At 45.2% G+C, this 16,543-nt stretch overlaps 1 protein-coding gene across 6 annotated transcripts in view; it reads right to left on the bottom strand.

Moving 5' to 3' along the window:
• ADCK1 (aarF domain containing kinase 1) overlaps positions 1-16,543 on the bottom strand; it is a 115,185-nt gene that overhangs the window by 89,070 nt on the left and 9,572 nt on the right. For all 6 annotated transcript variants that reach the window (XM_028496234.2, XM_055088653.1, XM_055088654.1 and 3 more), the window contains exons 2-3: positions 13,368-13,513; positions 10,148-10,231 (exon numbers count right to left, since the gene is read on the bottom strand). In XM_028496234.2, coding sequence (XP_028352035.1) covers positions 10,148-10,231; positions 13,368-13,502 — 219 coding nt within the window. In that variant the 5' untranslated portion in view covers positions 13,503-13,513. The remainder of the gene's footprint in view (positions 1-10,147; positions 10,232-13,367; positions 13,514-16,543) is intronic.

The following is a 16,543-nucleotide window of genomic DNA, read 5'->3' as shown; positions in this document are numbered from 1 at the left end:
TTTTATCTCTTTTAGGGAACTCAGCAAGAGCTGACATTATCTTGTTTACTTACCCCATTGAGTCACTAAAAACTATTCAATGAGCCCACTGTGTGCCAAGCACTGTTCCAAGTGCTAAGGATACAGCAGCAAGAAAAACAGATCGAGTCTCTGCCCTCCTGGACCAGACACTCTTGTGAGTGCCATCAATTGCTAATGATCTCCTATCCCCTCAAGAATAGACCATTGTACACCCAGCACCTCGCACAGTACCTGGCTCATAGTAAGTGCTCAAAAATATTTGCTGCACAATTGACTGTATGAATGGTGAGTGGCCCAGGTACTCTGGGCTGTGACCGGGCACAGCACAGAGACATCCTTCTTCATCCTATAGAGTGTGGGGCATGAAGAGCCATCCCAAAAGCAAGAAACTGGAGGGAAGGAGAGGCCTGGAGACAGACTGGGGGTGGGAGGGGGCAGTGCCCCAGTTCCCAAACCATGCTGCCTTAAATTAGCTTCACATATGTCCTGCCATTATCTGTCAACAGTTTATTTGTATATTTAAGTGAAGTTATTCTGCTAATTGGACATATGTCTCACGGTTCTACAAGGAAAAGTCTATTAAAAAGTCTTGCTGTAACAGGGAAGAGCTCTGAGGGTAGTTTTATTCAGGAACAGGAAAGGAGCTGAGTGGATTTTAATTTGGTAGAAAATAGCTGCTTGGGGCCAAGACAGTGAGAAGCAGGAAATCAAGAATAGGCTATTAGATTATTAGCGTTGTTAACGACTGCCTCCATCACCCTTACAGCTGCAGATCCCTTCCATCAACTTTATTAGTTATGTTACGGCCTTCCATCTACCCCTGCTATTCCAGCGATTCCCATTTTGGAGACGTGGTCTCTGAGGCAAGAAAAATGCATCTCGCCCAAGCCAGTATGAGTGTGGCCTCATAGCCCCTATGGCCTCACCTCCCAAGCACATCAAGATGCGAGAATTTCTGCGTCTGAGATGAACAGCCCAAAGGGTTTCAGGAGAAATGGTGGAGGGTCGAGGCGATAGGAGAGAGGTAGAGGAAAATACTGGTTTGTCAACTCCCTGATACAGCAAGTTAATCCATGCCTCGACTGCTGGCCTAGAGGAAGCCTAGAAGCTCATCCAGTCCAGGAGGCAGAGCCCTGAGGTTGAGTGGTTATAGGCACAGGCTCAGGGGCCACCCTATCTGGGATTAAATCCAAGACCCTATAGTGGGTTGAATGGTGGCACCCAAAAGATATGCCCATGTCTTATTACCCCTAGAACCTATGATTGTAACCTTAATTGGAATAAAGGGTCTTCATAGATTTAATTACGTTAAGAATCTTGAGATAAGAACATCCTGGATTGCCCAGATAGGCCCTAAATCCAATGACAAGTGTCCTCAGAAGAAAAGAAAAGAAGACAGAGGCAGATATTGCAGTGATGCAGCCAAAAGGAATGCCTGGAGCCACCAGAAGCAGCAGGAAGGATTCTTCCCTAGAGCCTCCAGAAGGAGCGTGGCCCTGTCGGCACTTTGTTTTCATTGTTCTGGCCTCTAAAACTCTAAGAGAATAAACTTCTGTTGTCATTGGCCACCTAACTTGTGGCCATTTGTCACAACAATCACAGGAAACTAATATACCTGCTTACTAGCTGTACGCCCTTGGACAAGTCACTTAATCTGTTTGTGCTTCAGTTTGTCCATCTGTAAAATAGGGATGACAATGATAGCATCTACCTCGAGGACACTGTGAGGTTAAAGGAGATAATACAGAGAGAGCTCTCAGCACAGTGCCTGTCCCGTGGTATTCAGTCAATGTAAACACTTGCTCTTAGCATCAGAAGCCCACCTGGGGAAAAAAAAAAAAGAAGCCCACCTGGGGAACCCATTTTAAAAAATGGGTTCTCCAGGTCTCACCCCAGAATCACTGAAAACAAATTTTAGAGCATAGAGTCTAAGAATCTGTACTTTTAAGGCTCCCCATCTGACAGGTTAGAAACCATCCGTGAGCTCCACAACAGAGTCTCTGCTGTTTCTGGAAAGCTGCCCTTCCAGATACAGATTTCACATCTCTCCTTGGTAACCCAGTCCAGTACTAAAGAACCTCAGCGGTAAGAAAGTCCTAGCTTTTGCCTACTCCGAATCCCCCATCACGCAGCTTCATTCCATTTCCCTGCAGAGGTAGAAAGACCTTGGTCATGGTGAAAGCACCCAGTCCAGGACAAGAAAGGAAACTGCCGGGAGGTTTTCAGTGGAAAAAGCAATCAGCAGTGAGAAGCCCAGCCGTGGTTAGTCTGGGATGGGATATGAGATGAGCAAAGACAGACTGAAGTTGGGGTTTCTCCAGCTCCTGCCCCATTACATGCAGGCTAAACCCTCAACACAGCACCATCTCTGGGGAGCAGGGCCCTCTGCCTTCCTCTGGCCACTCCACAGAACCAGGTGGCAGGGGCAGTTGGAGAGCAGATCTGCAGCAGCAGAAAGCCAGCTCTGAGTGTCAAGGCAGCCCATGTAGGCAAGGGAGCTGCAGACACTGCAAATGAGGAACTGGCTAATGGTGATAATCGTGCTGAACAGGATGAGAGACGCCCAGCACAGGCAATGGCCTCCCATCACCGGAAACCCAGGGGCTGCTTTTGTTGGGGTTTTTGTTTTTTTCCGATTTTGTTTTATCTCAGCTGTGGCCTTTGGAAAGGGATCACTACTTCTGAGCAGCAAGAACAAATACCATCCCGTCACATAGCTTCAAGCCCGAAGCAGCCCCAGGAGATAAACAGGGTGAGCTAGGGAAGAGAAAAGCCAGAAAGAGAGTAGCCAAACCCAGCAGGGGCAAGACCGAGGCAATGGAGGGCACAAGCCAGAGTCTGCCCAGCATCCGCTACTGATGGTGCAGCCTGTGTTTCTCTAAGTGTGAGCTGGTACCAGTGTAAAAAAAAAAAAAAAAAAAAAACTGGTACAAGAGGCAATTTTGGGTGGTACCCAGAACACCTCTTACTTGCATATGCATTAGACCCCAAAAAAGAAAGCTAGTCTATCAAACCTGCAATTTCACAGATACGTTTGCTTAGAACAAAACCAAGTAAAGGAAAAAGAGTCAATAAAACGAAAAATATCATACCAATACATAAATAGTTGGGTATAAAGAAGTGCAGGGGAATGACAACTGGTTCCGCAGGAGGAAGGCTGGAATCAGGGAAGAAATACCTAGGGGTCTACAATTATATGGGTAAAGGTATCTTTTCTGAAATTGAGCAGGGCGTGTAAGGGTGATCACTAAATTATTTTTTATACTTTTTTTAGGTCTTATATATTTCACATGTTTTTAAAAATATAAAAGGTATGCAGGCATGGCAAAGTGGGTACTGTTATTGGCCATGGTCCATAGGTCACTGAGAAGTCTAGAGCAACCAGGAAGACAGCTTGGCATTTGTGTGGTCTGCCTGGGAACTACAGAGAAGCCACCGCACAGTGGGCCCAATCTCCTGGGGAAGCTCAAGGCACACCACATTTTCCCCCAGGGTCCCCACTAATGGGAGTGGACCCCACCAAGGCTTTCCCCAGCCCACACCAAGGCCCAAGAGCCTCCTGCTATGTAACTCTCTCTGAATCAGAAAGACTTTGGGGTCAGGGCCACCGCAGCAAGTTGTGTAGGTTTGCAAGGCAGTACTCAGAAAGATTTGGGTATGCAGAAAACTGAAAAGGAGGTGCTAGATTCAGTAGCAGACTCTGGTCTCCCTACTCCACAGGCCTGGTCCTTAGATGACCCAACCAGAGCAAATTAAATGCAGCTCATGCTGCTGCAGAAATTATCACAAACTCTGAGAAAGCCAGTCACCAAGACAGCAAGGATTCAATTTCCCTCCTCCTCTGTGCAGAATACTCTCAGGCAAATATTCCATGATGACAAACAAAAGCAGCAAAAGGGGATCTGAGGGACAGAGTGCAATAAAACTCACTGAAAAGCGTCCACACCAGGTTGACAGACACCAAACGTGCAAAAGGAACAGCAACACAATTAGAAAAGGCAACTCCTGGCCTTCTAGGCATGTACCCCCACCCACCAGGCAGGGTTAGCAGCCCCTCCCACGCAGGGCTCCTGCCGACCCCACCCACCCCGATCCTCCTGGCTAGGAGTTAGCTGCTGTCAGGGGCCAGAGCTAGAATGAAAACACATTGATTTTCTGCAACTGGAGATTTCACGTCTGGTCCCCCCACTAGACTGTGAGCAGCTGGAGGGCAGAGATCGAGTCTTATTTCCCTTTATATCCTCTGAGCCTGAGCCTGACGCAGGACCTGGCACACAGCAGGCTCAGTTAACGTTGGTTAAAATAACAGGTGGATGGAAGAATGGTGAACGCATGTCCTGGTTTGGCCAGAATAGTCCCAGGTTTCAGAGAATATTCCTAAAGAGTCAGACGCTGCTACAGTTCCCTTTGCAAAGCAAGAAGAGCTTTAAAATGCTTGTTGAATTATCATACCCTCACTAAGCTGGGAGTGTGGTTATCCTCAAAACCAGCAGTTGCTCAATAGCTTAAGAGTTGAAACTCCCAAAGCAATCTACTGATTCCTTTGGAGGGTCTACAGTCCCCTCCACTGGGGAGTGCAAAGTCCAAATATTTGTTGAATTAATAACTCTTCGGTTGACCGGTTAAATAAGTAAAGGAATCCCAGGGAGAAGGCTCTATTGCCCGTCTCTCTCTTCCTCTGTGTTTCCCAAGCCCACCCCAGGCAGCATCACAGCCTCAGGGTTCCCACCAGAGGGCGCCTTTAGTCCCTCTGCAACCTACCTCTAACTCTGTTTGCCAGTATAACCCTTCACTCACTCATAACCTAGTCTCCAGTAACACTGAACTACTCTCTGCTTCTTATAGACAATCGCCAAAATTTTACCCATCAACCTCAGCCCAGATCACCTTGTCCCCAATGCTACATGTTTCAATCTTATGCATCTTTCCAAACCCAGCTCAAATACCCCCTTAATTCATTCATCTTGAGCCACTCTCTCTGCTCTTGTATGCCTTAGGGGTGTTAACTAATTTGGGGTATACTAGGGTTTAACAAATAAGTGAATATATTGTAGATAATAGGCATTCTCACTGTCGGAGAAATAAGTTACATATAAGGAAAGGGAGAAGGCTATAATGAACCCTGTGAGTTTAGATTGAAATTAGAGGTATCAGCATGAACTCATGGTTTTTTAATAGACAGATGTATTTATGCATGAGTAAGTATACATCCATATATTTCCTAGCTATGTCTCCTGGAAGAGCCTAGAAACAACAGCACCCCAGTAGCAACATGCATCCACATCTTGGTTTCTGAATACCATTCTCCAATAAAAGGAATCAGGGCTCCTTGGAGAAGTGACTGATTCCAGGGATCGGGCAATGAAAATACGAGATGAGCCTGGGGCAACTTGTGGTACCAGAAAGTTAAGATAGTGCTGAAAAAATGATGGGGCGTATCAAAAGAACACAGGAGACAACCTGAAAAAGCTCCCAATGGCCAAAGTCTGAACAATTTGAGTGATAAAAAGAAATAATGATTGTTTTGTACTCTAACCAATAGAATAAAATAAATATCCATGAGTTGATACTGATAAAAATAAACAACCGATTGAGAAGGGACAGCTATTTCTTGTAGAATAATTCCAATTAATAAATGTAAAAATAAGGAAAATAGAAAATAATTAACTTGTTCATTAAAATGATAAGGAGCCATCAAGGCAAACTGTGCTTCTAGATCTCCTCTCTGGCTGGTTAAATAATCCACAGTATTTAATTAAGTAAAGCTTCTCATCTCTGTTCTTACAAACTTAGCTGGGGCAAAGACCCACTTTACAGTTAGAGAAGGAGAGGTGTTGGTGACAGACCAGGAGCTCTAGGTCCAAAATGGCTCAAATTCTACCCAGCACCATCATTCTATCTCCTCATCCTCCATGGGCCTTGGAATTTCTGAATTTCATTTCTTTCCTTGAGTTACTGGTCCTTCTGTGACCTATCAAAACACTAATTATGCTTCCCCAAGAGTTTATCAGAACTCATTTGGCTGCAAGGAACAGAAAACTGAACTCAAAACATCTTAAACAAAAAGAGAATTTCCTAAATAAATAAATTGAAAATAATTTCAAATTGAAAATTTGAAATTGAAAATAAATTGAAAATAATTGAAAAGTCCAGAGGTAGTCTAGCTTAGGACTCAAATATATCTCTCCACAATACTGGCTCCATTCACAGATGGGCTCTCCCCTCGTGGTGGCAAGATGGCTGCCAGCAGCTCTAAGCCAACATCTGATACTCTCAGCTAATCCAGCAGAAAAGACAGTGTCACAGGGGGGACACCCCCAAAAGTCCTGAAGCTGATTTAAGTTCACTGACCAGCACTGGCTTAGATACTCATCCCTGAATCAATCACTAGGGCCAGAGGAATGGACTACACTGAGAGCCAAAGTCACATGCCCACCCTGAGGGTGGGGTGAGCTACACTCAAACCTCAAGGCATGTATATGAGATAGGAGTGGTTCCCCAAAGGAAAGTTTAGATGCTGCTCCCTAAAACAAGAATGGGTCCTGTGCTGCAAAATTAACATATGTCCACTACACCCCGACTCCTTGGTCAGAATCAACTCAGTCCTGCCTCCTCCAGCCCATCGTCTGGACATCTGTACCAGCAGTGACTTCTTTCTGCTTCAGGCACAGGCAAGTTCACATCCGTCCTTTCTGTTTATAAGCATCCTGGGCACCAGGAGTCTCGTTCTCCAAAGCACCTGGGTCCCATCCCACGCCCTCACTGCCTAGCAAAGTGCCACTATGCCCCTAGAAAACACACCTTCACGCTGGCTCCCACCCCGTCTCGAAGCAGAGCTGAGTCACTGCGATCCCAGCCAGCTGAGCACCAACCTTGAAAGTGCTTCTCGAAGTCACTGCCTGCCAAGCTCCTGGCTCTGCCACACTCCGGGACCTGGGGACACTGGCTTAACAGGTGAGATAATTATGTTTTACCCTTCACTCACTTCTTTATCAGTCTCACAGACCAGAACAGATAAGTGCTCCAATGCAAGAAAACACTTCTGCGGTATTTACTTGTGCTCTTTAGTGCCGGCTGGCTCTCCCTTCCCAGGCATAACTCCCAGGGACCAGCCTGCACCCTGTTATCTGGTGCCAGTCACCACGCGCTGCTGCTCTCTTGTCAACTGCCAGACTGTACTTTCCTAACTGCATTCCCCCAAGCTTCTCCAGGACCTGCAGCACCACTGCTTTCCAGATGACTTACACATGAAGGGCAACTGTCTTCACGACATCCATCCCCCTGTCTGCTCTGCAGATTCCCCAAGGCAGAGGGCTTGCCCCTGTGCCCTGGCCTGGACCTCTCTGCAAAATGTGGCTCTGGTGAGTTCCAAGGCCCATAGCATTGGTTAGATGGAGAAAAGGGGGTAGGGAAAAGCAGGGGGCATTAGGTCTCAGAGACAAGGACTTTGAGATCTTCCAATACAAACTAACATTTCATTCATTCATTCGTTCAACAAACCTTTATTTAGGAGCTACTGTGTCCTGGGTACTGTAGTAGGTGCTGCAGAAGTGAAGATACACAACACAGACCAAGTCTCTTTCCTCATGGAGCATACCTTCTAGTAGACGTCTGACTTATTTTTGATACCTGCTTTACATTTACATTCATAACCCACTGTCTCAGATACTATCCATATAATCCTCAGTAAGTGGTATAACTATCTGTAGTCCACAGACTCCAAAAATTTCAATGACCTTCTCAAAGCCAAGGCACAAACTCAGGTCTTCTGACTACAAACCTTACTCTCTTTCTGGGGCCTCTCCCAAGGCAGGGAGCTAGCAGGGTACAGCCTGGCATTGAGACAGACATTAACTCAACTCAGTCCCAGGCATCACTGCTAGAGATAGGAGATGTAAGAAAGAAAGACCCATCCCTGATGTAAAAGAATTTATGGTCTAAAGAGAGAGAAAGACACATAACCAACTATCATCTATGACAGGAATAAAGAACATAGAGTGGGTAAATCCAAATAGGAAGATCTCTCTGGAAAGATATACAGGAAATAATGATCACCTCCAGGCAGAAAAATTGGGTACCTGAGAAACAGGGATAGGAGGGTCATTTTTTATGTTCAAATATTATATATTTTGAATTGTATACCGTTGAATTTACTTCTCATTAAATGACACTGTGAGGATGCAATCAGCCAAATGCTGAATGTAGGAAATTCCACAGGATAAATGATCTGGTTTCTTCAACAAGCAAATAGCTCCCCCCAAAAAAGGAGGGAGGGGAAATATTATAGACTTTAAAAGATTTAGGAAACATCAGCCAAACATAATATATGAACCTTGTTTGGATCCAGATTTGAATCAACTTAAAAAAGAAATTTTCAGGGGCTTCCGTGGTGGCGCAGTGGTTGAGAGTCCGCCTGCCGATTCAGGGGACACGGGTTCGTGCCCCAGTCCAGGAAGATCCCACATGCCGCGGAGCGGCTAGGCCCGTGAGCCATGGCCACTGAGCCTGCGCGTCCAGAGCCTGTGCCCCACAGCAGGAGAGGCCACAACAGTGAGAGGCCCGCGTACCGCAAAAAAAAAAAAAAAAAAAAGAAAGAAAGAAAGAAAGAAATCTGGGGGACAACGTGGAAGATTTTTTTTAAATAAATTTATTTATTTATTTATTTATTGTTGGCTGCGTTGGGTCTTCGTTGCTGCGCGTGGGCTTTCTCTAGTTGCGGCGAGCGGGGGCTACTCTTCCTTGCAGTGCACGGGCTTCTCTTGTTGCGGAGCACGAGCTCTAGGCACACGGGCTTCAGCAGTTGTGGCATGCGAGCTCAGTAGTTGTGGCTCACGGGCTCTAGAGCACAGGCTCAGTAGTTGTGGCACACGGGCTTAGTTGCTCCGCGGCATGTGGGATCTTCCTGGACCAGGGCTCAAACCCGCGTCCCCTGCATTGGCAGGCAGATTCTTAACCACTGCGCCACCAGGGAAGTCCCAAAAAGGAAGATTTGAATATGGACTAGCTATTAGAGGTTATTAAGGAATTATTATCAATTTTGTTAGGTATGACCATGGTACTGTAGTTAAGGTTTTTTTAAGGTCCTTATCTGCTAGAGATACATTCTGAAGTATTTACAAATGAAATAATATGATGCCAGAGATTTGTTTTTAAATATTTCAGCAAAAAATAATAATAAATAAATAAATGAATAAAGAAGTAAATGAAAGAATGAATAAATAAAGGGGAGAGTAGATGAAACAAGACTGGCAAAAGGTTGATAATTTCTGAAGCTGGATGACAGTTCCATAGGGGGCTCATACTACTCTACCCTTATGGATGGTTGAAATTTCCATAATGAAAAGTTTAAATAAAAATTTAATAATTAATTATTCCAGCCACCTAGGATGACTGAGGAGGAAAGTGTCACAGAGGAAAGGTATTTGAGCTGAGTCCTGAAGGATGACTAGGAATTTTCTAAGGGGCAAAGGGCCTTCCAAGCTGAGTAAAGATACACAGATCTATCACAAACCACCCTCTGGGAGAACCAAAGTTATCTACACTTGACCTCAAACTCAACTTACATCCCACACAAGTGCCCTCTTGCTTAATCCCCCAACTCTCTGGGACATGTAGACACAGCACCAAAATCAACTATCCTGTTCCAAATGAGAATAGAGTGTGTGGTCGACAGCTCCACTCAGAGACCTACAACAGGACCTGGTGTAGCCTTCAGAGGACACGAAAGCAATTAACCTCTCTCAATTGGGTTTTGCCTGACAAGGCGGTTTGGAAGCCAGCTGAGTTATCTCACGGACAGAGCCTTCATCTCTCCTGAGTCATCCCAGACACGTGCCCTCCCCAAACACACACACCAGCCTCCCCAGCAGCACCTTATAGATTTATAACCTCAGTACTGAGGTTATAGATTTATAACCTCAGTACTGGGGGTCCAGCTTGATGGCAGCTTGGCAGCCCAGCCCATGGGCACTAAAACCGTCCCCTCCTTCCTCCCAAGCCCCCAGCCTCAGTTCCTACACTGACCCCGCCCACCTCCAGCTGCACTCAGGAAGCTTGCTGGCTTTGCAGTCACTTCAGGACTTATCCAGGCCTGGCCTAGCTCAGATGGGTCCCACAGGTCCCTTACCTTGGATCGAAGCTGCAAGTATTCCTCTGAGCCATAGGGGACACTCCTCAAGGAGGTAAGATAGTCGTAACTGATGACAGCTGTCTGTGAACCAAGGAAGAGGAAGGCTTAGCACCAGACATCAAATATTACTCCTCTGTCCAAGGCCTGCAGCTGCAGCCCCCTGACACAGGTGGTATGTCTAGAGAAGCAGTCCAACCTCTAAGAGGCCCTGCCCCCAGACTTCGATCTGGCTGGCTTCTTCCTGTCATTCAAGGCTCTGCACAAATGTTACCCCTGCAGAGACCCTCAATCTAAAGTTACCCCCACCCACCAGGAACTCCCAATTATTTATCATCACAAACCTCCGTCCAAAATTACCTTGCTCATTTGTTTCCTTGTATATGGATGGTTTCCACTTCACTAGAAATTAAGCTCTATAAGCTCAGGGGCATGTCCTTCCTGTTCATCATCGTATCCCCTGCACCTTTCACAGTGCCAGGCACACAGGTTGGATGAATGCTGTTGGATAAACTTATCCCACCCCTCTTTATCACAAATAAACACCATTTCATATTTATGTTTGCTCTAATAGCATAAGTTTTAATTCTGGGTCCCTTTGCAAAAACTCCAAGAGAGGTTCCCTTATGCTTGGTGAACCAGGAAATGACAGGCTCCCAGGTACCTTCAGGAAGACAGGAGCCTTAAGGGTTGCTGAACCCAAACCTTCCCTTTTAGAACTGAGCAACTGAGGCCCGTAGAAATTAAGGGGATTACAAGGCTGGTATTGAGAGGAGTCCATTCCTTTGTCTATACTCCCAAATCTTTATTCCATTCCACATATACTTGCTGAATACCAACCACTAGCAAGACCTGGCCTGAGTGGTGCACAAGGCTAATCAAGACCAGAGCCCTGAATTACGGTCAATGAGATAAGTCAGTCAGAGAAAGACAAACACTGAATGCTATCGCTTACATGTGGAATCTAAAAAATACAATAGATTAATGAATATAACAAAAAAGAAGCAGACTCACAGATACAGAGAACAAACTCGTGATTACCAGTGGGGAGACGGAAGTGGGAAGGGGCAGAATTGGGGTAGGAGATTAAGAGATGCATACAAACTATTATATATAAAATAAGCTACAAGGATATATTGTACAACATGGGGAATAGAGCCAATATTTTAAAATAACTATAAATGGAGCATAAGCTTTAAAACTTGTGAATCACAATATTGTACACCTGCAACTTATATAATATTGTACAGCAACCATATGTCAATAAAGAAAAATTTTTAAACATCACCCCCCAAAAAATAGACCAGAGCCCTGGCCTTTAAAGAATACACAGCCTAGTGGCTAGTTTATAAAGCACTGATTTATACCTTCCTCCCTCTTCTCCAACTATTCAAATCCCTAAGGTTCCATCCAACCCTGCTTCCCCTAAGGCACTCATCGCGACCCCAGCCCACAGGACTCACTCCTGCGTCTGAGGTCCCACAGCAGCTGTCACCTGAGTCACACAACTTGACACAATACATGGCTTTAGATTGTTTTGTTTTGTTTTTCAATTTATTGATTGATTTTTGGCTGCGTTGGGTCTTCGTTGCTGCACGCGGGCTTTCTCTAGCTGCGGTGAATGGGGGCTACCCTTCATTGCGGTGCGCGGGCTTCTCGTGGTGGCTTCTCTTGTTGTGGAGCACAGGCTCTAGGCATGCGGGCTACAGTAGTTGTGGCACGCAGGCTTGGTAGTTGTGGCTTGCAGGCCCTAGAGCACAGGCTCAGTAGTTGTGGCGCACAGGCTTAGTTGCTCCGCGGCATGTGGGATCTTCCCAGACCAGGGCTCGAACCCATGTTCCCCTGCATTGGTAGGCGGATTCTTAACCACTGTGCCACCAGGGAAGCCCTAGATTGTTTTTTTGACCCATTCATGCGAACACTCCTCAGCCAGAAGCTCCTTCAAAGCTGCACCTGTAGGGGCTTCCCTGGTGGCGCAGTGGTTGGGAATCTGCCTGCTAGTGCAGGGGACACAGGTTCGAGCCCTGGTCTGGGAAGATACCACATGCCGCGGAGCAACTAGCCACGTGAGCCACAACTACTGAGCCTGCGCGTCTGGAGCCTGTACTCCGCAACAAGAGAGGCCACGAGAGTGAGAGGCCCGCGCACCGTGATGAAGAGTGGCCCCCTCTCGCTGCAACTGGAGAAAGCCCTCACACAGAAACGAAGACCCAACACAGCCAAAAATAAATAAATAAATAAATAAGAGTTAAAAAAAAAAAAAAAAGCTACACCTGTGTGGGACAGTTTGTTTCTACCCCTAAGGCATATAAGACAATGCTGGGCCCAAAAAAGGCATTCAGCAAACACTTAGGAATCACTACATATTCCATGGCCTGTTTATATATTTGCTAATCTTGAGTCTATGACCCAGTTTATGTTAAGAAGCAGGCACCACATCTGAGTCAGGCTAGAAAGAAGACGGGACAACACTGAGTATTAAGGAAATGATTAGACAACAGCCCAGACAGACTGTGCATCAGAGTATATCTACACCAAGGGGAAGAAAGCATGAGCTCATCCTGCGGCAGACAAAGGAGGAAAGAAAGCATGACGCATATGGCACTCTACCCACCAATGGAGCAATTATGTAGGGGTGTCTGGAACAGCCACTTTCAGCAGAGTTAAAGAGGATGTGATCACACCAGAACGATGTTCCTGAACCACCGGAGAAAACCTCTAACAGTCAAATATTCAATTCAGATTCTGTTAGTTTGGAGCTTCGAGGGGATCTGCAAAGCTCTTCAAGGCACAGATACTCTGAGCATGAGCCCTGCATCACGAACCATTCACGAGCTCACTGGAGGCAGACCAAGTTTTCTGGTAGAATTTAATCAAAGCTGCAAAGCTCTCTTTCCGTGTGTTTCCTGAGAGCACCGCCTCCTGAGTCTGTCACTAAAATAAGATAAGGAGGTTCTGTAAAGGTAAAGGTTTCAGAACAGGGACCCCATGCAATACCACTCTGTTTAACTTCAGGATGCCAGAGGGTGCCTGAACAGGGATATAGGTACACAGGGATGCACACCCATGCCTGTGCAACTGTGTAGTGGGAGCTTTACACATGTAAAGGTACATGTGAATCTCCACATATGTGTGACTGGCAGGTACATCTGCTACATGTATGAACACCTGCAAGTAATACTGCAGTTCCTCTTCCCCTCCCAAAAGGAGAAGAACCTACCGTGGCAACTGCTCTGCCCACCCTGACAGCGCCAAAGTCGTTGAGGTCCAAGTACTTGTTCCTGTAGAGGTAGAAGCCAGAGGCGGCAAGAGCCATGCTGGTCCACGAAGCAAGCTTGAGAGCCCTCCGGGCCATGTCCCCAGACCCTGAAGAAGAAAAGCAGAGGAAGAGGAGCAGTTAAGAGTTTCATAGGTAGTCAAATTCAAATCCAGGCTCTGCCACTTAGACTGTATGATCTTCGGTCATTTCCTCAATCTCATTGCACCTGTGTTTCCTCATTTGTAAAACAGGATGATACCTACCTCAAAAGCTGTTGGGATAAAATGAGATCGTGTATATGAAATGCTTAGCACAGTACCCAGCATAAGTCAACTGTCAAAGTCATTCTTCCTTTAATAGTACCAGGCACTGTTCTAGGCACTAGGGAGAGAGCCAAGAACACAAAGTTCTTACAGTATAGAGGGGATGACAGATCACGAACAAACAGACATGTAGTAGAACAGCAGCAGGTATTCAGTGCTGAGAAGAAAATCAAAGTGGGTAAGAGGAAGGATGACGCATATGTGATGAAGGATGCTGTTTTAGATAAGAGAAGCGAGTGCATGTTAACCACTCTTACGGAAACTATGATTGTACCACTAAGCACACACAGGCGTCATTAGCCCCCTGTGCCCAGGTCAGAAGTAACCACAGCCAAGATGGCAGCTCGTCAGAGCAGCCAGGTAAGCCCTCCACGTCTGATTGATTTTCAAAATATTTATTTCGATTAGAATAGACAGCCCCTTTTCTAGACTGTAAGCTCCTTGAGGGCGAACACCATGGCTGTTTCTACTTTGTCCACTCACAGTCCTCCAGGCTGCTTTCTGGTTAGGGGCTCAAGGTCCACCTGCTGATTTGCTCTGTTTAACCGAACTCACACTCCCATTCAGTGGGACCAAGTGGGCTCCCGGCTCCCTTTCCCCACCCTGCTTGTACTGCTCAGCGTGCCAGGTGGCTGCACAGACAGTCTTTGGGGCCACTGTAGCCAGTGGGCAGATTCCCCTTCAATTCCTAGGAATTCTATATCAGACTAAAGTCCTTGACCACAGCTGCAGCTGCCAGTGGAGAAGTCCCACCCAGAAGCACCACCATCAAGCCACCTGCAGCTGCAAACCCGGCACAAATGCAGCAGGAAAATTTAGGTCATCACCCTGTTTGCTTCTGCCCTGGACTCAGTCTGTGACCATCCCCTCCCTGCTCGGTGCCTCTGTTTCCCCTTTGTATGGAAACAATTGCTCCAAACAGCCTTGTCTGCATTTTCTTTAAAGTCTATTTTGACTCACGCCTCATAATATAGTCACAGATTTTTTTTAAGTATCCACAGGGACATATTTTTCTATTCTTTTACTTTCAACTTACACTTTATACTGTTTCTCTAAATAGCATATAGTTGATTTTGTTTGCATTTAACATAATCACTTACGTATTTGGATTTAATTTTACCATCTTCTGTGCTTTCTATATTCCTACCTGTTCTGTTTCTTTTTCTCTCATTTCTTGACTTTTCTGGACCCAGTTCTTTTTATAATCCCATTGTTTTTCCCTTTGCAGTGTTCTTCTCCTAGCCAGCATTTCTAAAGTGTGGTCAGAGGAACTCTTAAAAAACAAAATATCAATCTGGGTGCCATTTCAAAAATGTAAATTTCTGCTAGACTCACAGACATAGAAAGCAAGCTTATGATTACCAAAGGGGAAAGTGGGGGAAGGGATAAATTGGGAATTTGAGATTAACAGATACACGCTACTATATATAAAATAGATAAACAACAAGGACCTACTGTAAAGCATAGGGAACTATATTCAATATCTTATAATAACCTATAATGGAAAAGAATCTGAAAAACAATATATATGTATAACTGAATCACTTTGCTATACACCTGAAACACTGTAAATCAACTATACTCCAAAAAAATAATAATAATGATAACGATGTAGCAAAGTTAAAAAAAAAAAAATGCAGATTTCTGAAGTCCACCCCTTGGCCCACTGAATCATCAAAGCTGGGGGTAGGACTCAGGAATCTGCATTTTAATAGGAAATATAATGGGTTATTTTTATGCAAAGTTTGAGAACCACTCTTCTAAATATTTCATTTTTAATAAAGAGAGGCTTCATATGTTCAAATTCATCAGTGAAACCATGCCCCCTTCTAAGTTTATCCTACCCACTCGCAGCCCCAGATGACTGCATTCACCCCACAAGGATGACTGCAAGCAATTTTTTTTTTTTTTTTTTTGGCTGCATTGCATCTTCGTTGCTGCATGTGGGCTTTCTCTAGTTGCAGTGAGCAGGGGCTTCTCACTGCGGTGGCTTCTCTTGTTGCAGAGCACGGGCTCTAGGCGCACGGGTTTCAGTAGTTGTGGCATGTGGGCTCAGCAGTTGTGGCTCGCGGGCTCTAGATCTCAGGCTCAGTAGTTGTGGTGCATGGGCTTAGCTGCTCCACGACATGTGAGATCTTCCCGGACCAGGGCTCAAACCCGTGTCAACTGCGCAGCCAGGGAAGTCCCTGCATTTCTTTTTTATTGAGATATAATTCAGGTACAATAAATGCCCAGATACTAAGTACACAGTTTGATAAGATTGACAAACCTATACAACCGTGCAACCATCACCTAATCAAGATTAAGGAAACATTTTCATGAATGGTTATAAACGTAACAACTAGTGTTGTTCTGAACTGTGCTTTTTTAAATTAAATTTTTAATTTTGGAAGTAATTGCATATCTCTGTGTTAAGAAATGACACAGAGAAATCTCATATATGCTTTATATAGCCTTTACCCAGTTTCTACCACGAGTAACATCTCATAAAAGTAACTGCACAATATTGCAAGGATATTGACAATAATGACGCAGTCAAGATATAGAACATTTCCATCACTTCAAGTATTTCCCCATGACCATTTATAGCAGCACATACTTACTGCCCTCTTCTCCTGGCAACCACCAGGTTGCCACCAGGTTTTTAATCTCTTCTCCATCTCTATTATTTTGTCATTTGAAGAAAGTCCCATAAGTGAAATCATACAGTATGCAACCTTTGGGGTTGACTTCTTTCACTCAGTATAATTCCAAGGAGATCTATCTACCTTGTTGCAGGTATAAATAGTTCCTTCCTTTCTATTGCTCAGTGGC

This window comes from Physeter macrocephalus, chromosome 11, assembly GCF_002837175.3.
Source record: "Physeter macrocephalus isolate SW-GA chromosome 11, ASM283717v5, whole genome shotgun sequence".
NCBI lineage: Eukaryota > Metazoa > Chordata > Mammalia > Artiodactyla > Physeteridae > Physeter > Physeter macrocephalus.
Note: the sequence above shows the minus strand (reverse complement) of the source record. Positions and strands in the feature narration are given on the sequence as shown.